A 22,725-nucleotide genomic window follows, 5' to 3' on the forward strand; every position below is an offset into this window, starting at 1 on the left:
AACGTGCCATACAAATCAAAGCAATAAAATGTTAACGTAGCAAGAAGGCAACAACTATCCAACAACAGCATGTCAAATAATCCATGAGAAGTTTTAAAAATAACTCAAGGAACCCCTCCATTTTAGGATCCTAGCTTGCTCTTGTTTCTTATACGCATTGACTAGAGTGCTATATCCAAAGGAGACAAATACAAAGTATACTAGTTGTATAACTGAAATTTTATTATTTTCTACCTATGTTATAATTGCAAAGTTATAAACGTTCCACATGCTTCCATGGACCAGAAACACTATCTCTCTTCTACACGAATCACCCTTTACTTGTACAACTTGTATCTAATGTTAAAGTGTTACGAAGGAGCAGAGCCACTGAAATTAATAAACACATCTAACATGAGTCCATTAATTTTAATGGGTCTACTCTAAATAAAACTTAGCTGTATATAAACCCTCCTATTAGTGGTAGTGCTATCATTCTTGGAAAACTTTGATAACAATTTGTTTTATCTTTTTTTTTTTAATGCCAATACATTTTAAACTGGTGCCAAAAAAGCTAACAAAGCAGGCACCAAGCAAACATGCCAGGAAGGCATTTGAAATTCTGGATGCTGCCACCACTGCAAAGGCCCTATCCAGAGGAGACATGCCTCAAAGGGTGGGACACCTGACTTAGAATTAGAAGGAACAGGAGACAATATTCCCTGAGTTGAGGCGGGGAAAATATTTATCAGCTTCTGTTAAAAAGGCTTGAGATTCTGAGGAACACCAGGTATAATACTGAAGTATGTCAAAGGTTCACAAGGATGCAACATACACAAACATGACTTGTTTCACCTCCCACTCCGTGGCAATTGCAAATATGACTTTATGTCAAAGGTTAATTGTGTCCCACAACCACTGGTGTAGTTCTGGAGGAACCCTAAAGGTTCACACCAGAGGATGAGGTGATGGCCACTAATTGAAATGGGACTCTTAAACGGATGATACAATTGCACAGAGCAAGGTCAGCCAATGCAATGCCCTCCAGCTGTTGTTGGAATCAAGCTGCCATCAGCCTCAGCCAGTGTGACCATGGTCAGGGATGATGGAAGCTGCAGCAGCCGCAGGGCACCATGTTGGCGACTCCTGGCATAGAGGACAGACCCATTATTTACAAACATAATAGAATGAAAATAAAATGGCTGTGAGCCACTGAATGGAACTCTTATGGACAGAGACAGTCTACCTTTGAATACCAGGAGCTGACTGAGCTCAAACACAACAAGAGGGAGGAGGTGACTGTCATGCTGTGGATGTCCAAAACATGCTGGAATAGATTGTTTCGGTCTAGTAACACAATAACCATGTTAACAGGAAAAATATGAATATTAAATGCTCCAAAATGAAATACTTTCACTCACGGTACTTCTGAAGCAAATCCAAGTAACCACTGCAAAAAGCCTAAATTACATAAGAGAAATTATGTTGTATAAAACTAAGTCCCACTCAAAGAAGAACCAATGAAATGAATGGACATAACATAGTCATGTCCATTCATTCCCATGGGTCAACAAGCCTCCCCAACTGCCCTGTCTCCCCAGAGAAACAGCAACTGATCCAGTGCAATATTCGACTGATCTGGACCCACGTCTACCCTGAATCCATCTCAATCCTGGGAGAAAGCCAAGAATCACTCTGTGAAGATGCATGGTATGTTAAAGTCATCCCTAATTGGGCTTGAGCAGTTTTAACCTTGCCTTAAGACAGGTTTGCCACAAGGAACAGCCAGCATCACATTACCAGAGTAGGCTAAAACCATCAGATATACAGCCACAAAAATGCCATTAGCAAACAAGTTTTTAAAAGTTTTAACAGCAGGGTTGGGGAGAAGCCTCAAGTTAATTTGAGCTCATCAGGATACTGTGCAGACTTCTCTTTGAAAGTTTCTTGTGTCATTCTCCAAAACAAACAAACCAAGTCAAAGCTAAGAGAAAACACCATTAATATCCCTGAACGTGATTTTAGAGATCACCTAAAAACAAATAGCAAAGCTGCTGCATACACAGAATAATTTACGGACATGCTGGCACACAGCAATTGGAAAATCAATGTATTGGAAAGAAACAGTGATCTGCCCCCGGATCACAACGTACTGTCACATCAATTCATGCTGTACATCTGTGTTTGGTTTTAGAAACTCAAAAAAAGAAGAAGAAAAAGGATGCCCATTGGGTTCACCCAAGCTATCCAACAGGCTCACTTTACCATTATGGTCCCAACCATCACCGAATGTCAACAGGATCACTTGCTCTGACCATGGTTTAATTTGCAGATTGCAAAACTGGCATGCCACCTTTCTCTGTGGAATTCAAAATGGCACACACAAGGTTCCTGCTCCCACCTAATTTCAACAAGGGTGCCTACAGATTATGCCCAGGCACCAAATCACTCCAACATTCTGCTTTACTAATACCAAAAATTGCCCACACAGAACAGGAATGGGTTTGAAAGCATGCAAATGACAGTGAGAAGGTACAGAGTGACCTGACAGAATGGCTCAGTGGAAGGACAATCTTAGGATTATGCTGCCATGGAGCCATATCGAAACACAACATGGACTGGGGGTAACAGGGGCATCGGAAAGTGGGAATTCTTAGTATGATCTCCTGCACAGTCTGTAATAGTCTGCATGTGCCCTGCTAAACAAAATTCAATATTCTGAGCTAAGGAAAGCCAAATTAGTACCCCCAGCAATGCTAAGCAGGTATTTGAGTACATTGCACACTTCACTCTGCTACTGTGGTTCAAAACTGTATTAAAATAATTTGCAGTATGTGGAATAAAGTGGTGACAGAGGAGCATTGAGGCAAAGTATGTGGGAATGCAGAGTTGCAACAGTACAGAGAGGTAGTGACTGAAGATGGTCAAGCAAGACACTGCTCAACCCAAGACCCAAGTCCAGACAAGCTGAAGGTCCACTAGTTTTCCTTACCAACTTTCAGTGGGTGCTGCCCCTATACATATATTGCCATGGTAAGTTCTTGAGAGACCTACCAACTTGTATGGTTTTTCAGCGGCAAGGTCCCATACTCACCCAGAAAACATACAGTTCTGCCCATAACAGGCCAGGTCTGTCCCTTCAAAGAAGATGCTCCTGACTAGAGAGCAGGAGGAAAATGAACAGCCATCAAAGCCAACTGTCAACTTCCCATTGAATCCTCCTGGCCTGTTCCCAACACATAAATTAACAAAATTGCATACTTCACTGAGATCAGAGGAGGCCCTTGCCAAAGACCCACCAGAACATAAATCCTTAGTTGTAGTTATTCAATAGCAGACAAGACCCTTTTAACCCTTTAACATCACATGTACTGGACTTGCTTCAGCAATCTCTACGGCAATGCAGGGATGTGGCACAGATTCCTTTATTTACAATATTCATTTCAACAGGCCACTTCAGTGGTTTTCAGTTTGTGGCCTGCAGAGCCCCCTGGGTTCTTTAAAAGCCTGCCATGTCTTCTTCCAAATGATGCAGTCGGGAATGACAAAACAAGCGCCATCCACTTCCAACTTTGCCTGCAGTGTGTGTGCGCGCGCGTGTGTTTGTGTGTGCATGTGTGTGCATTGGGGGGGGGGGCTTTCTAGGGCCCAGCCTCAGCTGGGGGGCAGGAGTGTCCAAAGCCCGCACAAATCTGTTATACCCACACACCACCATAGTATTCTTTTGGAATCATCTGCAAGTCAAAAAGTCATCCAAGAAGTCAACCTGGAAAAAGCTCTCCAAGGACTGAAAACGCAACGGCCATGGTAGCCCACCGCTGCCTTGCCCAAGTTCATGGTTATGTGGCCTTAATTCCTTGAGTTGCCCACCCTGAGCAGACATTTCTAAGGCACCCAGCCTTAACAGCAAAGCCACCATGTTTGGGGTTTTTTTCTTTTTCTTTTAGGAAGCAGAGTTGCTTATGGGCAGCTAGGAGGAGGGTCTCTTGCTCTCGTCACCTGCCTGCCAAAACAAGCAAGACTGGCTGTCAAAGCAAGTCCCGTCCCTCCTCCAAAGCAGCCAATGGCTACGGATCTATGACCCCTCCTCCTCCTCCGCCCTGAACCCTTCCCCAGCACTGCCTCTGAGAGGCCCAAATATTTCCCTGCAGGCGCCACAGGCAAAAGCAGCACAGGCTGGCTCTGATATCGCAACTAGCAGAGAGAGAGAGAGAGAGAGAGAGAGAGAGAGAGAGAGAGAGATTACAAGTGCAATTTGCAACTGCAGAAGGAGGAGGAGGAGGAGGAGAGAGATGGGGTAAAGAAGACAGGTTTGCATGGCTTCTACATTTGATCTTCTCTCCCCCCCCCCCAAAGAAAAGAACATGCACTCCTGAGCACCGATTTCCATGCATTTCAATGAACGGAGACAGCTGCGTCTACAAGAGATCATGCAATAATTCAGGCAAGTAAGGACTCCGCCAGAGAGGGGGAAATTGCCGAGAGCACTGTGACAGCAGGCAAAAAGGAAAAAGGAAAAACCCTGCATCACTCCCGAGGAGGCAAGGCCAGAGTGCTGTCAGCCTACCTGAAGGGGCCGAGAGGATCATCCATGGCTCTGGTGGGTGCAGCTGTTTCCCCTGACCTTGCCACTCCAAAAAAAGGAAAGGAAAAAAGAACAGAAAAGTCTGCCTGGCTTTCCCTACTCTAACTCCTCAAAATGGAGGCCCATGCAGTCTCAGATAGACCTGAGCGAGCTTCCACTGAGCTTGTGCTATGACCTAAGCCTGCACGCAGAACGCAGAAACTTCGCCCTCAGACTGACAGCACTGAGCATGTGCTGTGACCCCCCCTCCCTCGTCCACATGACGCAATCAATCTCAGACCCTGCCGTTTCCGTAAATAAAGCCCAGCCAACAGGCACGGCGGGCTGCCGTCGCCACAGCAGCTTCAGCTTCGCCCTAGCAAGCTAGTGTGCAGGGAAGAGGGGCCTCCGCGAGGGAATCTGAGACTAGCAACACGCAGGAGAAACCAGGCAGTTCCAATGCCAGCATTTTTTCCATTTGCCGTTTGCCTCTATGCTGCTGCGCCTATAAGTTGGAATGAATGCCGAGAGGGATGGGGGGGTTAACAGGGGGGCTTTGGGTCCAATTTCTACAGCAGCATTTTTTTAAAAAAAGAGACCGCCTAATAGAATTAAAACAAAAGGGTAATTTTAAAGTAAAACTGTGGCATCCGTGTGCAACCCCTTGGAGACAAAGCCACTTTTGCAATATTTTACAGCACGAATAACAATACGCAGAACCCTCAGAAGAAGCTGACGTTTAATTACGTGCATTTCTCCAAAGCATTTTTGTGTGTGTGTGTGTATACACACACACACACACACAGTCCTCAGGCCATTATTTCTATGTTCAAGTCACTATCCCCATCAATTCTTTCAAAGGGCCTTGATTCAAATTTCTTGGTCGCACTGAAATGTGATAGAATGTGGGCTGCAACAGCAAGTGACTGATGAAAATATTCTGCTTCGTTCAAAATTAGGGTCCTGATTAATGACACCACCCATACACAAACACCACCGGCCCTAATTCCAATCCTTGGAGCTCCATGCCTCAGCTGATCTCAAAAGTGATACCGATTTGCTCCCTTTCTAGGTAGGCAGCCTCTTCCAAGCCACCTCAGTTTCTGGATGGTGCAGCTGCTAGCTGCTAAAATATTTGCTCTGATCATAAGACGAGCCTGTTGACACCCCCACAGTCAAACTGAGTCTGGGCTACGTCAGGGCCAGGACAGGAGTGTGGATGGTTGTGCCCAGATCCAGCCTAGAAGTGCAAATTCCAGAGGTGAGCTGTGCTAGTTTAAGCCAGAGCCAAAATCTGAGGAAGCAGAAGGCACAGTGGGAGGGAGGGAGAAAAGGGCCAGCCTCCTCCCATTTATTTGTTTGTTGATCAATCAATCAATCAATCAATCAATCAATTTGCTAGCTGGCTTTAAAAAGTACTGCATTTTCCCCAAGATGGCATGCAGCATCCAATGAAATCAAACACATGCAACATTAAAGTAATAAATTCTGTAATAATTCAGTAGAAAACAATAAAATAATACCATCTGTTGCTCCAGGTGATATCCAATGTTAATCAGAGTAGACCCATAGGAAGGAATGGGCATAACTAAATTATGCACATTAATTTCAATGGGTCTACAAGTAGCACCTCTCAGAAAAAAGAGGTGCTCCTTGTTATGCCTTTCTGCACCCCGCCCAAAGTTTTGCTTGTTACTGTAAGAACAAGACTAGATTAGTACAACACACCTCAGTTGGTAGAGCATGAGACTCTTAATGGGCAGCTCGTTAATATCATCACACTGCAGATACCATCCTATCAGGAGGTCCATCCTGCATGACACTGGAGTCGGGCCTTTTGTGTGGTGACACCTATCCTTTCAAACTCCCTTCCATTGCATATCAGACAGAGGTCATCTCTATTGTCTTTTCGGTATCTGCTAAGGACACTCCTCTTTCATCACACCTCCTAAATGCTTTAGCCCAGTTGGTTTTTGTACTGTTGCTATTGTTTTAAGTTGGTTTTAGATTTAAAATTGTGCTCTTTCTCTCTCGACACACACACACACACACACACACACACACACATATATATATATATGCAGAGGAGAATTGACTCTGACTCCTCCAACAGGAGACATGCGCTCCTGCTTTATGAAAAGGAGCCATTTGCCATCATCTGTTGCACAGATTTTCGTCTCAGAAATGGCACAACCACCAGCAAGTCTTCCAAAAGGCACAAATCACCGAGAATGAGAGGGTGAGTAATACAGCAGCCCTGATGTTCCCCCTCCCTTAACAAACTCTGCTCAGCAGGTTTTATGTTAAAGCAAAGATATATACAAGACTCAAACTTGCTTCCATTTTATGTTGTGGGGTCTCTTGGGAGAGCAGCGAGCTCATCAATAACACCTCTACTCAGGCAAGGAGGGATTTTTAGGTGTGCGTGCGTGCGCAGACACTTTCCTTTTTAGCAAAAAATCTAGTCCATTATTATAGTACAGGCTTCCTGTCTGCACCCTGGCAGGAATTTTAGTACAACATAAAGAATCTGGCTGCTTTGGGGAGAGGAGGAGACAGCTAGATTTGCAACATGCTGAGATCTCTCGTGAGGTTCTAGCAAAACACCAAAGAAAACCCACATACAAACTTAGCACTCACATGAGCATTCACATGAGACTCTACAACTACAGAAGCTCCAGCTTCAGAAGCTCTGCCTGAAGAGGAGCTTGAAGACAATCTCTGCATGCATGCAAGCCAATGTATCAGCCACAAGAATCAATCACTTGGAATCAGCTCAATAATTCAATGTGCAAGTTTCCACTTTACAAATGTGGAACGGAGGTCAAAGGAGAGCTGTACACTAAAGGACACCCACTGAGGGGCCGATATAAAAGTTCATTCTGTATCACGACTGCCACCACAGGCTATCTGAACAGTTGAGCCTCCCAAGAATATACAGGATTTATTTTTTTACAGAATATACAGATTCAACTGGCTGGATCGTCAATGTGGCACCTTTTAAAAGATTGATGGCACCAATACATAAACCACACAGTCCTGCTGACCCAATCCTAGCCATTATTGCAGCCACCCAGGGTGGGACTTGGCAACACCAGCACTGTCAAAACAAACGCCTGAATCAGTTCTGAGTTTACATCGCAGGATCACAAACACACACATATCAATGCCTTGAAGACTGAGAAGGCTCTGTTAGAAATATTCAGAAATATACTATTGAGCAGCAATTAGCAGATGCTCACCCAGTTAAGAAGCTCAAGAGACTGAACTGGAATCCAGACATCTCACTGCAGTTTTGGATCCATAGCTGGATCATAAATCAATGGAATGGGGTAGGGGAGAGAGACCCAAAAGATCAATAATGGAACCTGAATGTGGGTGTGTGGCCACTGGTCAGTAAGAGAGCACATGGCTTGCATGCCAAAGGCATCTCCAAATTAAAGGATCAAAGACAACAGGATAGCAAAAAACCTGCTACCAGAGTAGTCAACACCAGGTAAGTGCCTTATAAACCAAGGCCAAATGTGATTCCAGTGTTAGCTAGAAGCCCCTGGTGAACAAATGTCTCTTTATAATGGGAAAAATAAACCCAGAGCATGTGAATGAATGGGCTAAGTACTGTATCAGTAAAGCACAACATTTTAAAAATATGCAGAATTATACCTATTAAGGTAAAAAGCAGAGCGCTCACCATGCCTCTGGGAGGGTAGCAAAGTACTAAACAGGAGAGGACAGCCTCTCCTGTATCCTCAACCTCAGTAAGAGACCTTGTATAGCCCTACAGAAAAGCATATGCTACCAATTCTTAGTAGATGGAAGGCAAACAACTCACCTTGTCTCTGGATTGTAGCCCAGAATGTAGAAAAAGGAATCCACCCGGGCTTTAAATTCTCTAGCAGCAAATATGTCAGAGAAATGGGAGATATTACACTTTCCCCTGCAAGACAGAGAGAAAAAGGGGCATTAGATCAGGTTCTCTACATGGATGACAGCTTATATAATTAAAGGAAAAACCAAGACCTCTTGTTGGTATTGATAAATGCAACTGGCCTGCTTTTTCCTCCTCTGGTGCTGTTACCACTGAACATAGTTAAAGAAATGCACGACCACATGCCTCTTCTGACGTATTGAACAAGCTGAATATAATCCCATATTAAGTGAAAACAATTGTGGGAAACCAGGATTGAACATATTTTCCTTCTTAAAATACTTTATCTTAGCAAGTATGATACTGGGGAGGTTTGTCTGGAGTTACTGAGACCATTTGCCTTGATTCTCAGAGATGCTTAAAATAAAAGAATATCATGATATATTTTATTAGGTTTCTAGTCCTCATGGTAGGACTCTACAACAGGAGTGGAGAACATGTGGTCCTTCTCTAGATGTTGTTGGGACTACAATTCCCATCAATCCCAGTCATCATGGTCAATGGTCAGGGATGGATTTGTAGTCCAGCAAGAACTGGAGGGCCACAAATTCCCCTTTCCGGCCCTACAGAAACAGTTCTCAAACATAGGTCACTGTGAGCCTTCCAAATTCAAGAGGAGCTATTCAAGCCTGTTCAACTGAAGATCAGTTCCTAATGGTCATTTGTGTCCAAGGATGTGGAAAAGCATTAAAAACAAACAAACAAAGTAAGAGCAGAACTTGGAATCTGCACATTAAATGAGGAGACCCTAGGTAAACCAAATACAGAACTCTAAAAATAAAAAAGACAAAATGTGGCTGAAGCCACTGAAACACTATACAGGAACATCAGCTATTGTACCAATATCAGATACTGTCAAATGATCAATGAGCTTACTTCCAGCTATCAATGTCTACTAGTGATGATGACTATGTTCTACCTCCACAGTCAAAGGCAGAGATGCTTCTGGATATAGCTGCTGAAAACCACAGGGAAAGTGGAGATCAGCGGCTGAGCTCAGGTCCTGCTTGAAGACCTCTGGTTGGCCACTGTGAGAATGGGATGCTAGAGTAGATGGGCCACTGGCCTGATCCAGCAGGCTCATCTTTTGTTCTTATCAGATTTGTTATTTATTCAGCCTCATGCCTGGGAAAGCAGTGTCCCCAAGGATTTGGAAGAAGGGAGAAGATTCTGCCCATTCTCCTTCCTTGCACTTTTCGCTTAGGAGCCCCCTCCAAGAACACCACCACTAAATCCCAGTTCACTTTCAGCTGTTGGCTTAAAAGCCCTTAAGTGCTCTCTCTCTCACCCCCACACATCGTACATTAACCACATTTGCTCACATTAATCCCTTACTATTCATGCCTCTCATTTCTCTTGCCCCGGCTAAATTTAGATTTAGATGATAAGCTCCTCTCAGCAGGATATCAGGAAGATGAATGGGTGGGTAATGGTGTAACCTAAGCTACATTCTTTTGTCCCATAGAACCAGCTGCCTTCAAGTTCTTCAACTGGGGTTTCTTCCATCAGCAACAGGCAAAAAAGACTGAGGAAGAGCATAGCCACCCACCTGCCAATCATCTGGCATCATGGTGATGAACGGGGGTGCAGTCCTGTTCTCTGCAGTGTTTGGCAGGGCATGCCAGTTCCCCTAGCTTAGCCAAACCAAGCAAGACTGCCCACTGAAGTAACATCACCTGGTTGACATGTAGGCATGATTTAGGAAAAATGGCCTTGTGAGCTGAAATGAAACCTCTGGCAGGCTAAGAGGCTCCCCTGCCCTGCCATGCAGGGACCAGGGGGACAGAATAAGAGAGGCTGCAAAGGCAGACACATTCTTCTTGATAAAGCACCACACATACAGATAATGTGTTATGACTTTTTTTTCTTGAAGACTGACCATGCAACTGTACTATGGCAAACGAGTGCAGCCACACCTGAGTACTGCAGCTGTGTAATACCTATTCATTTCAATAGGGCTTTGCTCTGGAAGGCCACATTAAGTCTCCATTCATTTCAGTGGAGCCATGATGGCAAAAGCGACTTCCAGGTTCGGGAGTGGTGTGACACTGAATGCCAGATGCTGGGGAGCAATAGCAGGAGATGCCCTGCTTGAGGGCTTCCCAGGAGGCACCTCACTAGCCATTGTGGGAAAGAAGATACTGGAATTCATGGACCTTTCATCAGATCCAACAGGACTTTTCTTTTCTTTTTTAAAATGAGGCTCCCAAAATTTCTCAATAAAGAAAGGCAGGTGAAATCTCTACTTACAGCATTCATTCATTTAGAGAATGTTTCTGCTACCTTTCAGTTAAAATTCACAAGGCAGCATAAACAACAAACAACAGTAAATACACAAACCCCAACAGAAATACCCATAAAACAAAAGCAGCAGCTATTAAAACAAAGCCATTAAATGCAGCAGAATGGATTAAAGCATCATCAAGGCAACTTATATTACAATGGAACCTCGGGTTGCGAATGTGATCCGTGCGGGAGGCAAGTTCGCAACCCGCAGCATTCGCAACCTGCAGCGCCGCGTCTGTGCATGTGCGGATCGCGATTTGGCGCTTCTGCACATGTATGAGTGCCGAAACCCAGAAGTAACCCGTTCCAGTACTTCCGGGTTTGGCGCAGTGCGCAAGCCGAAATCACGTAACCTGAAGCGTCTGTAACCCGAGGTACCACTGTACACGCTGAAATGCCTGAGTAAATAGAAAGGTCTGGCACCAATATGGCAACCATGTTGGCACCAGGTGAGCCTGACTGAGGAGGGCACCACAAACCAAAATGCTCTTTCCCTAGTCACCATGTGGCTAAAATCAGATGATGTGGTTAGATGTCCCAGAGGAGGGTCACGGGTGTTGACTGAAGATCATCACCCTTGCAGAACACTCAGCGCAAATAAATTAAAAAGATTTTCCTCCCACTGTTATCACCCTCCTGATAATCTTCCCTGTAACTTTGCAAGAATAAGAGCCAATGACAACACAAGAGGACTGCTGTGAAAGATCCTTAGGGAAAATTACACACATACAAACCCCTTCCTGAGCATATGAGCCGACAATTAAATTTTCAAGCCCGGCACCATCAATCCAGCTCAGCTCACATTAGCTTGCGCTCTCCTCTAAGCATGCCAATTTCAGACTAAAAAGTCAGCTTCCTTGAGATATAAAAAGCACTCTGGTATTCTGGAGAAGATTACAGCGAGTGAGCGGAATTTGCCAGGTTTATCTTAGAAAACAACAGCTCTGTAATAAGTCAAATCAAAAGGTCTGTTTCCCTCCCCTACAGCAGAGGTTACAGCTGACTTGACTTGAAGGAAGCAGCTTCAGCAAAGTGGCTTTGAACAGGGAAAATGTCTCCAGATGGCTTTACTTAAAACACCATCTGAGCATTATCAGCAGGGAGATCATTCAGTTCACGTTTTGACAATATCCATGTGCTCTTCCTGCATGCCTGAAAATGAGATGCATGATGCCAACAGCATTTTCATTTGAATTCACCACAAGCATTGACTTATTCCCCAAAGATGAATGGTTAGGTCTTTACTTGTTAAACCAACAAAGGGGGGAAAGGAGGAGAGACCAGGGCAGGGATGAAGGGAAAGACAGACCACACAAGGCATGGGTCAGCAGCATCGGAGTGGCTGTCTGGCTATTGTTGAAAGCCCAAGGAACTTTCATCTTTCTCTTTCTCTCTTCTCTTGAAAAAAAGTGAGTTCCAAGTCCTCATGGCTCTGGGGGCAAATGACAAACCTTTTGCTACATCATGCTTTAATATGATCATCACTGCCAAACAAGTGAGTTTTCTAGACCCACAGTTTTATACAATACTTGCTTTGATTGGGAATTTCCAAGTATACTCCCAAGGACTACTTGCCCAGACAGACCATCTTTTTAAAAAATAAAAAAGTCTCAAACTTTTTGGGGGCTTACTCAGGCTGGATGGTTGGTTGCAGGAGGCTGATAGAGAAAAAGAATAGGCAAGATAAACGGCAGAAGTTCAGAAAGATGGCAGCAAGTGCAACCTTCACTTTTGCTATGGACAGGTATAAATTTGGCTCCGGCTTCTTCTCCAGGTCAGGAGGTGTTCAAGTTTTGAAATCTCCTATGCGAGATCATTCCTCATAGAAAAGGAACAAAACTCTGGCCCTGCAATTCCTTCACGTTAGCTTCTTTCCAAGTTTACTCCACAAGACTCAATAATACAGATCAGGCCCACACATCTATCAATCTTGGGGCATGGGACGCAATCAAATTCCAAATAAAAATACTGCAAATAAGGGAAGTGCACTTTTGGCATTGGCCAAGATATTGCCGTAGTTTTCCATGTAACTCTCAACAACTATGTCAGACGTGAGTATTCCCAACACAGATGATCAAGATGCATGTACGCATGTGGGAAAAAGGTTTGCAGGATCAGACACATAAAGTTGGCAAATATCCATAAAACTGACCTATGCACAAGTCAGGTGCACAGCTAGCTTCTCTTAGTTTCCCTTCACACCTCAGTAGAATGCAGAAAAGCAAAGAGGAACCAGTGCTGTGGGCCTATCCAAATATAGCAATTTGTTTTTCAACACCATGCAACCCAAGCAGTACACAGTCAAAACAATCAAACAAAAAAAATCAAATAAAACCAAGGACATAAGCAAGAACACGCGATGGGAGGAGAGAACAAAAATTAGAGGGCTAAATCCACTGAAATAAATGGATCAAGTTAATAGTGACTCAGATCTCACTCAGTAGCACCTTAGAGACCAACTAAGTTTGTTATTGGTATGAGCTTTCGTGTGCATGCACACTTCTTCAGATACCTGGTACTTCAGGTATCTGAAGCAGTGTGCATGCACACGAAAACTCATACCAATAACAAACTTAGCTGGTCTCTAAGATGCTACTGAATGGAATTTTTAAATTTTGTTTCAACTACGGCAGACCAACACGGCTACCTATCTGTAAGCAGATCTCACTGACTGCAATAGTAACCAAGTTGTGACTAACTTGACCCATTTATTTCAGTGAGACCCTAGTTCCATTCACTTTGGCTGCAATCTGAACCACACTTACCAGGGAGTAAGCTCAATTGAATTCAATAGGACTTACTTGGATAGGATTGCTCTGTTAGTCAGACTCCAAATGCAAAATCTTTAAGTCACTGTCTAAACTACCATAGATAACAAAAATTATTAGATGTGGGCAAGGGGGGGGGGGAGGAAGATTTCATCAGGAGACTAGCAATATCTGCAATGAAAACATTTTTTTTAAAAAAATAGATGGAAAAAAATTCAGAACATTCTCCTGGTTAACATTCTTGGCCTTTCTGGAGCTTGTTACAAAGTCTTCTCTGCAATGGACTCTTGACAGCTTACCTGAGGGCAGCAGCATGATAGGTGTCAACATAGTCCGAAATGAAAAGCTCTCTGTTCTTGATCACTGGGTCGGTAATAACCAGCTCACGCCCAGAATCTGTGGAAAGAAAATCACACAAGTTCAACTGTAATGCCTCAAAAATATCGACATCAGCCACTCACTCCCAGGAGCAAAGGCAACCAAAGCAGAAGTTTAGAGACACAGAAACATATTGAGATGTAAAGCACGCATTTTGAGGGGGCGGGCATAGCTCAGAAGTCAAGAATTTTCCCACATCCCCCACCTGCAAAGGAATCCCCCTCAAAAGAGGCTGATCACCCTTTTAGGCCCATAGGCACAACTGGATTTCTGAGCAAGTGCTATGGACACTGATGGTTACTCCCCTCCACCCACAAGACACTGGGGGCGGGGGGGGGGGACCACATGCATGCATATTTCACTCTTCCAAGGAATCTGGTGGGGAAATCGGATCCAACAGAATTAGTCTGAGCCTTGAAAAGTCCATAGAGCTGAAAGAGGAAGTGGGAACAAGTGCCATTCTTCCAACTTCTGCCTTCATCTCCACTGACTTCTTAACTGAGAAGAAAATAGCCACCCTCACCTTCTGGTGACCATAGGGCACCACACTGGCAATTCCTTTTCTTCTGAAAGTATACATTTCTAGCCCTCATGTGGTGAGAAATAGCATGAAGGGAATAGGGCAGCAGGGTAGAGGGAGAGTTTTTGGAGTCAATAAGGACATCTGTCTCAATCCAAGGCGTCTCCTCTTGCCTGCCTCCTCATGTCTCAGACAATGGTCCGAAAGCACAGTGATTCTCCTAGATTGCTAAAGCTAAGTAGGTCTCAACATGATCACTGTCCATGTGGAAGACAGTCTGAGAAGCCCAACATAAGCCGGTCTGGGCTTTCCAAAGGAATGGCAGAATGCTGCTATAATGAACAGACAGACAGAAAAAAGCATCACTGGCAGCAAGGGATGCTAACCACGTCTGGAGCTCAGCTTACCATTTTCGTTATGTCGGTCCTGAACTAAATGCTGGTACACAGAATCTGGAACTTCAGACTGGCGGTAGTACCATTTGACATTCATGAGAAGGTGGTCCCGTTTGCTCTGAAAAGGAGCAACAAAGAACAAAGTTATGGGCAAGGGCTTTGGGTTAGCCAGCCAACACACTCCCTAAGCAGACGCACAAAGGAGCAGAAACAAATTGCAAGGAAATGAGGTTGTCTTCCCCATCAGTACAGAGAAATCAGAAGTCAAAAGGTGCTAGAATTGATGCCTAAACAGCATCTCCCCACTTAAGGGGAAAGTGGCTTCTCAGACAATCAAGACTTCAGAAGACTACTCTCATAAGCAGGGAACATTTATACACACACCTGACATTACATTAGGGGCTTGTACCAAAAAAGCAGCAGCTTTCTAACCTTGCCTACACAGTTGGCACCTTCACTTAAGCTTCATTTGGTCCAGGAACTCTCGCCCTGGGAAATAACTTCCTTGTCATGCAAAGGAAGAATGTGAAAAACATTCCAAATTCAGATATTTCTGCATGAATGTTTTAAAAGCCAGCATCAAAATACCAAGTAACCATTTCACTTCAGACATTTTCTAGTTCTGTGCAAAGGTGCCTTGTTGCTATCACTGGCTTCAATTATCATCTTGGAGAGTTTTACACTAAAGATTCTTCATTGGGTTAACACTGAGGACTACTCCCCACCTACAAAACCAAACCAAATCAAGAGAGTCCTGGGGCATCCTGAGATTTAACAAATTAAATCACACCTTTCTATTGCTCTAGAATATGTAAAAGGAAACATAAAGCACCGTAGTGAAGTTAAGTAGGGATGGGGAACCTCCTGCTGCCCTTTGCAATCTCCCCAGATGGACAATAGAGTCTACGTGTAGAAACTGCCCAGTGTACAAAAGTAACATTCATTTTTGTGGCTCAAGCCTTAATCGGGATTCCCAAACTGTTGTCCGCGGACAATGGTCTGCAACTTGCATTCAGGTAGTCTGTTGCATTTCTCTGGATTTGTGGTTGAAGAGAGGTAATGGCAAATCCATCACTTTAAATATTCGTGTAGATTTTTGATTGTATTTTTATTGCTTCCTCTATTTCTTCTATTGTATTTTATTGTGTTTCAATTTAAATTTAGTAAAATGCAGCATATAAGAAATAAGAATCAAACAGCCTCTAACACAGCATGTTACAATTAGTATAACAGGTAGAAAGATAATTAAGTAGTTTGCCAAGACACTCAGCCAATTTTCAAGTGATCCTTTGGGGGGGGGGGGTCTGATTTTGAGAACCAATGACTTAGATAAAACTCCATGTGCAATACCACAAAACATCCAGCCAGTGGCAGCATTGTGTCAAGTAAGACTCCTAGAGCGTGGCTGAAGCACATGTACCTGGTATCCTGTCCTTTAAAAGCAGTTCAAACCGCAAAAAAAGAAAAGGAAAAAAACGTTTGCTGCACGAGCTTGAGAAATAAATCAGCACTTCAAAGGTTTAAGCAAACATGAAGATAACTGCAGTCAAAGCAGAGCGCTTGGGAGGGACTGTAGCTCAGTGGCAGAACACCTGCTCTGCAGGCAGAAGGCTTCAATCCCTCTGTTTAAAAGGATCTCAACTAGCCCTGCTGGGGAAAAGCTTTGCCTGATAGGCTGCAGAGCCAGTGTCAATGAAAATAGGCTGGGAGTGGATGGACCAACAATCACATTAAGTGGGAGGGACTACAGATCAGTGCAGTGGTGGCTTGTGCGGGGTGCAAGACAGGGAGCCCAATGATAGGTGGAGCCAGAGGCAAGGACAGGTGGGGGCAGCTAGTTCTACTTTTGTCTCCCACTCCCTGCTGGAGGAGGGAAACACCAGAGACTCCAGAGAAGGAAACAGGCAGCCTTGTAAGAAAGAAGACAGGCAGATGAGGGCTGGCTGGAAGCAGACTGAGGTTGGTGAGGTAGCGCCCAATGGACCAGCCACAGCTGAATCAGCGGCTGGGCATGTGCTCTGTATGCCGAAAGTTCCCAAATTCAAGGTTGCCTCCAATCTTAGTCCAACTTGGGAGTTGAAATAAATGGGCATGGCCAACCGAATGCAACCCTGTACAGTGGAACCTCAGTTTTCGAGCGTCTCAGAAGCTGAACATTTCGGAAGCTAAACACCGAAAACCCGGAAGTAATTGCTTCCATTTTTGAATGTTCCTCAGAAGTCGAATGGCTTCCACTGCGTGGTTTTCTTTTTTCTCAATGGATTTTGCCAACCACCCATTTCTCCTCGGTTTTCAAACATTTCGGAAGTCGAATGGTCTTCCGGAACAGATTATGTTTGAAAACTGAGGTTCCACTATATTCAGTTGCAAACCTGAGTCCCCCAGAATGCAACCCTCAGGCCATTCGTAGAGCCTCTGCACAGAGACTCATCTGCAGATCCCAAGGCATAGGCAGCTGTATAGGAGACAAGTAGTTATTTGCAGATATTTGGTGCCCAAGCTGTTAAGCACTTTAAACTTAAGCATCCTGAACACAATCTACAACCACGGGCAGCCGGCAATACTTTAATAGTATGACCTGGCAATTGCCAACTCATGGGTACTCCTGCCACCAAAGCCACTTGGGCCTCTAGTGATAACCAGCACAACATTTAAACTACATAACAGTGCCTTCAGGAGGAGTGCAACCCTGTCCAGAATAGGCTATTGCGCTACACTGGATCTTACAAGAGAGCCTAAAGTGAGACGGGCCACAGGACAATGGTAGAGCATCTGGCTTTGTATGCAGAAGGCCCTCAGAATCTCTGAGTACAGCTGGAGGAAGAGGACCCCATCTGAAATTCAGTGTAGACAATACTGAGCTAGATAGGTACAACACTGGTCAAAAAGACTTTCATGTTGCTGCCACAACACTCACAGACTCAAGACCCACAAAGGCCCATGACACAAAAATTGTGTGTGCTCATTTATATGTATAGATCCAAAATTTAGGTCGCTGAAGAAACAAAGATGGCAGGTGCCTGGGACACCATGTTCTGCAACATGCCCAGGAGTTATGTAAACCAGATATGAGGAACTTTTGGCCCTCCAGACGTTGGTGAACAAAAATTCCTATGAGTTCTATCAAGCATAGCCCACGGCCAGGAATCATGCGAGTTGTAATTCAGCAACATCTGGAGAACCAAAGATTCCCTACACCCGCTGTAAACAAATGAAAACATTAAAAGAGGTGGCTGGGCAGGTGATTCAGGGTCCAGCATGAAATACCTGGGACCCCACAACCACAAGTTATCCACTAGCAATATCCCTGGGTTGCAGTTTCAGTATTTGCGAATCTCTACCTACAATGTTTGTATGCAAACATCTGTGAACATGAATACAATAGATTTCAAAACACATGGGCCCTTGCTGGCAATTTTGGGGAAAAGGAAAAAGGAAAAGTGCTGTTACCCCTCTCCAAGCAAAACCCCTGTTTGATGTAAGGCCCAGTTCTGACTGCTTGCCCACCTGCCTCCTCTCAGTGTGCCCATCTCATTTCCTTACATCATTACCTGAAACAAAAGAGAAGCTGGCAGCCGAATCAAGACAGAAACAGCTGGAGTTCAGGGATCTGGAATATGATTGGAACTACAGCCTGGGGAGAAGGGGAAGGAGAGTGCCCTTTTCTTTCAAGCACGTATAACCCACACAATATTCATTTTGGCTGTGCTTTTATCAAATCAGAAGCCAGAGTATTTGGCTTCCCTCTGAGCGCCTGCGGCAGAGCCAGCTGAATCTCTGTGTGCCCTGGACAATACCTACTGATGCTCATCTACCTGCAGGGCTTTATCCCACAGGCTCACTGCTTGCTCTCCTTCTGCTGGGGCTTTTTGTTCATTTGTAGCATCCCAGCCTCTGCATTTAGTGGGCCTGCAACTTGTGCTTCCACTTTCCGTTTATCTCAGCTCATCCGTATCAAGATGGAAAGATGGGTGACAGAATGTACTGTTGCGGAAAGACACGAACAAACTGCAACCCCCAAAATCTACCACCATCTGTCATTTGAAGACACACACTTTAGCTATGGTGAGCTGAACTAGGACATTTTTAGGGTACCAAATACAGGGAAAGAACAAATGATTACCATAAACAGCTGCAATTTAAATGAGGAACACTGTCTTACTTAGCATCCTTTCTGCTTTCTGGAGATTACAGAAGGCATCACACTCACACATTTTCAAGCATCTTTTTGAAGCCATAAGGCCTAGGAAGGGACTTTTTCTTTTCAAAATGAAAGCCAGGATTTTCAGGAATCTGCATTCTGTATCCCTTAATAATATCCTGTGCCTTTTCCGCACTGCTGTTGAATCACAGCGCTCGCGCTGCCTTAAATACTGCCTTGTCTCCCCTATTAACTTTTCTTCCTTACTGTGTATTATCAAGGGAAAACACTGCTCTGACAGCTTTAGAAAATGAATAATCTGATGTGATTTTTTAAAAAAATAAACATTATTTAGAGGTCACTTTGGGGGACATATAGCCCATTATGGCTTCATCAGGGCTCCTCTCCTTGAAAAACCAACAAGGTAAGTGGAAGAGAGGGACCTCTCAAAGTTATAGGAAGTGCTGGACTGAGTTTGCCTGCCTGTGACAACCTGTGCAACAACAACAACAACAACAACAACAACAACAACAACAAGCAAAGTAGTTCCGTCTCCTCCAACATTTCATTCTGCAGGATGTTCGAACCTCTCTGCAGAACAAGCACGGAGGGAAAGCGTTTGACCTAACAATCTACCATTTATAGCGGCTTCAAATTTATAGACCCCAAGCCTCAAAAAACAGAGGGGTCAGCGTTTGTTCCACTGTGCTGACTCGCTGCCTTTGGCGCTTTACATCATCCTCCGCACCAACATGGCAGGAGGTTGTGCTTTTGTGTTTTATTTTATTTTTTTACACCCACACTTAGAAAGGCAGCACTTAGAAAACCTCCTTTGCTGTTTACAACAGAAGCGCAAAATAACCAGTTACATTTAAATCCCCCGACAGATGATGCAACTGAAAAATGTGCTGACGCGCTAAATTTGCCACAATCTGCTCTCGGCTGATATCAGAGAAGCATTTCTCTTGCAAATCACAGCGCCCCTTTAAGGTATCATGTCCTGGTGATTGCTTCTTTTGTGTCCAATTAATTTAAAAGGCTTAACCATGGAAATCAGGCTGAGAATGTTGCTCTAGCACAGCAACAGTATCTCTCTCTCTCCGTTTGTAGAAACCAAATCTTACTAAAAATACCGGCGTCTTACACTATGTTATGTTTTACAATATTGCTATTTTCTTTTATAAGAGAATTGTTAATGTTGTGGCTTACTGGGCCTGCTTATAGGATTCTGTCTTTTTTTCTTTATTTATTTTTTGTATATTATAGTTTTCCCTGTTTTTGTTCCCCACTCAGGGATTGAAAATATTCAGTGAAGAGCAGGCTGTAAATACTGCAAATAAATAAATAAGAAGGTGATGGACTCCAATCTCACTGCAAGGCAACTCTCCCCCTACTTTCCCCCACCACACACATCAACCAAGATTTCCACTGGTTGCTGAAAAGGGGGACGATGGCTTAATTTCACCCCATTAATGCTGCTGTATGTAGAACCAGACTGCCATCTGTAGCTCTTTCTTACTCCAGCAAGTGGGCTTCCATGGGGCTATGTAAGTCAGAGAAGATGGCCACCAGCTTCCACACACAAAAGGTGTGAGGAACCTTTGGTCCTCCTGATATTGCTAATCCCATCACCCCCAGCAAGCATGACCAATAGTCCGGGGTGATGGGAACTGTAGTTCAGCAAAAATGAGAGAGTCAAAGCCCAAACTTGCTGCCCCAGCACAGGAACAAAGGAAGCTGCATTAATACTTGCTTTGACTTCTGTACTACTTGGACTGGCTGGCTGGTGGTTTTCAGGGATCTTGGGCTTAGGGTCCTTCTGATCGTCAGGTGCTTGAGCCTTTGAACTGGAGATGCTATGGGTTGAAGTGGGACCTTTTACATGCAAAGGAAGGGGCTGAAACACTAAGATATGGACCTGGCCACAACCAATGGGCCTTAGCTCCTGTTGGGAGACTGAATCACGCTTCTTTTTTTTTTTTTTTAAAAATGGCATCTGGAGCAAAGCCTTGATGACTTATCTTAAAGCCAGAGGGGAGGGATGGGGTGGGGTGCCCCCATGGGAGCAGTTGTAGCAATCATCCCTCCCCCAGATTCCTGCTAGAAAGCATGGACTGCACCCCAGAACTCTAAATTTCCCTGCGCATGTCAGTGTGACATGCTCTGTGCAGCACCTCCAACCGAACAACTCTCAAAGGCAGCCAAGCTACCTCTTTCGGCTCCTGTCCTCTTAACCTAAACCAACACAAAGACTGCAACCTTTAAACCTGTTAGTGTTATCTAATGACTGTTCCATCTACAAGAGCTTTTCTAATAGAAACAGGCCACGATGGCTTATCTCTGTGCACAAGCCAGCCCTCAAAGAACCGCCAGCTTGATTGAGCGCAGTAATGGAAGGCAGGAAATGAGAAGGCTTGGTTAAGCCGCAGATAATCGATCAGTGTATTCAGCGGAGTGTGAGCTGAGCCAGGGAATAAGCAGCTCGGGGTATCCAATACTGTGCCTTCCAGTACAGAAAAGTCCCATTTCTGTGATCTTTGCAGGAGAAAGAATAATTTATTGACACAACAATATAGGATTCCCCCCTCCTCACCCCCTGCAACATACATATGCCAAAAATGTCTTGCTTTTCACATTTGTTATTCTTTACAGTGCAGAAAGAAAAATCTTTCACGCCTCCCATCCTCTGCAAGCTGAATGACAAAGCTGGGTAGTGGCTTGTGTTGTTCCCATCAACTCGTGAACCTGGAAATTAATTCACAGCCCCGTTTGTCAATTCTTTCAAATGTAAGGAAAGTGTTCTCTTTGCCTTCCAAAGTCCAGTATTTTTGCACTCTGTATGTGGAGTGTCCCATTTTTTTATGTGTGCAACTGTGATTCTCCTGTCGACAGCTGGAATAAAACAGGTGAAATCTCAGAATCATTCTTAAGGTTTTAAGCTATTGACAATTTATACATGCTGGCAAAGTAAACAATCTGGAGACCCAGGGTGGGGGTGGGAAGGCGCTCAACTTGTTAGAATTTGAAGGAAAAGCAACTCACCACTGGAGAAGACAGAAAGGCAAGGCTCAGCTTAGAGGGGGAGAAAGATTTTCTCCCATTTTTACAGTGGTGCCTCGCAAGACGAAAAGAATCCGTTCCGCGAGTCTTTTTGTCTAGCGGTTTTTTCGTCTTGTGAAGCAAGCCCATTGACGGCTTAGCGGATTAGCGCTATTAGCGGTTTAGCGGCTTTTAGCGGCTTAGCGGATAAGCGGCTTAGAAAAAGGGGGGGAAAGGAAAAAAGCCCCGCAGGAACTCGCAAAACATTTTCGTCTTGCAAAGCAAGCCCATAGGAAATTCGTTTTGCGAAGCACCTCCAAAACGGAAAACTCTTTCATCTAGCGAGTTTTCCGTCTTGCGAGGCATTCGTCTTGCGGGGCACCACTGTATTTTTACAATATGGGTGGGGAAGCAACCTGTATCTTCCTGAATATCTCTGGTTTTTCCTCCAGGCCTTGACATTTCTACTCAGGAATGGGTCAAGGATAACCTTGGCCGTCGCAAGGAACCTAGATGAGAAGAAGCTATATGCTGTGACAGTAAAGGAGGAGCCAGATCAAAATGAGACCTCTAGGTGCTGCTCCTTTCGAAAGATGCTCATCAAGAAGACATCCTATGCCCAAAAACCTAGTGTTGGAAGAAGTAGTTTTGTTTATTTTACATTTTGTGCGGGTTTTTTTTTTTTTAAAAAAAGTTTTACATACAAAACATTAGAAAGAGGCATCAA

At 44.2% G+C, this 22,725-nt stretch overlaps 1 protein-coding gene and 1 long non-coding RNA gene across 20 annotated transcripts in view; one reads left to right on the top strand and one right to left on the bottom strand.

Annotated features, from left to right (window-relative positions):
* The window catches only part of RERE (arginine-glutamic acid dipeptide repeats), a 351,307-nt gene that overhangs the window by 145,762 nt on the left and 182,820 nt on the right, over positions 1 to 22,725 (bottom strand). For 18 of the 19 annotated variants that reach the window (XM_079986730.1, XM_079986735.1, XM_079986734.1 and 15 more), the window contains 3 exons: positions 14,831 to 14,936; positions 13,825 to 13,921; positions 8,376 to 8,480 (listed from right to left, as the gene is read on the bottom strand). In XM_079986730.1, the coding sequence (XP_079842856.1) occupies positions 8,376 to 8,480; positions 13,825 to 13,921; positions 14,831 to 14,936 (308 nt within the window). Of the gene's footprint in view, positions 1 to 4,546; positions 4,710 to 8,375; positions 8,481 to 13,824; positions 13,922 to 14,830; positions 14,937 to 22,725 lie in introns of those variants that run through there. The other variant, XM_079986736.1, reaches the window with a different exon arrangement.
* LOC307222267 lies at positions 4,893 to 10,716 on the top strand. Its single transcript, XR_013841700.1, has 2 exons — positions 4,893 to 5,615; positions 9,937 to 10,716. It is a non-coding gene; the product is annotated as an uncharacterized lncRNA (long non-coding RNA).

Source organism: Podarcis cretensis, assembly GCF_951804945.1.
Source record: "Podarcis cretensis genome assembly, chromosome: 8".
Lineage (NCBI taxonomy): Eukaryota > Metazoa > Chordata > Lepidosauria > Squamata > Lacertidae > Podarcis > Podarcis cretensis.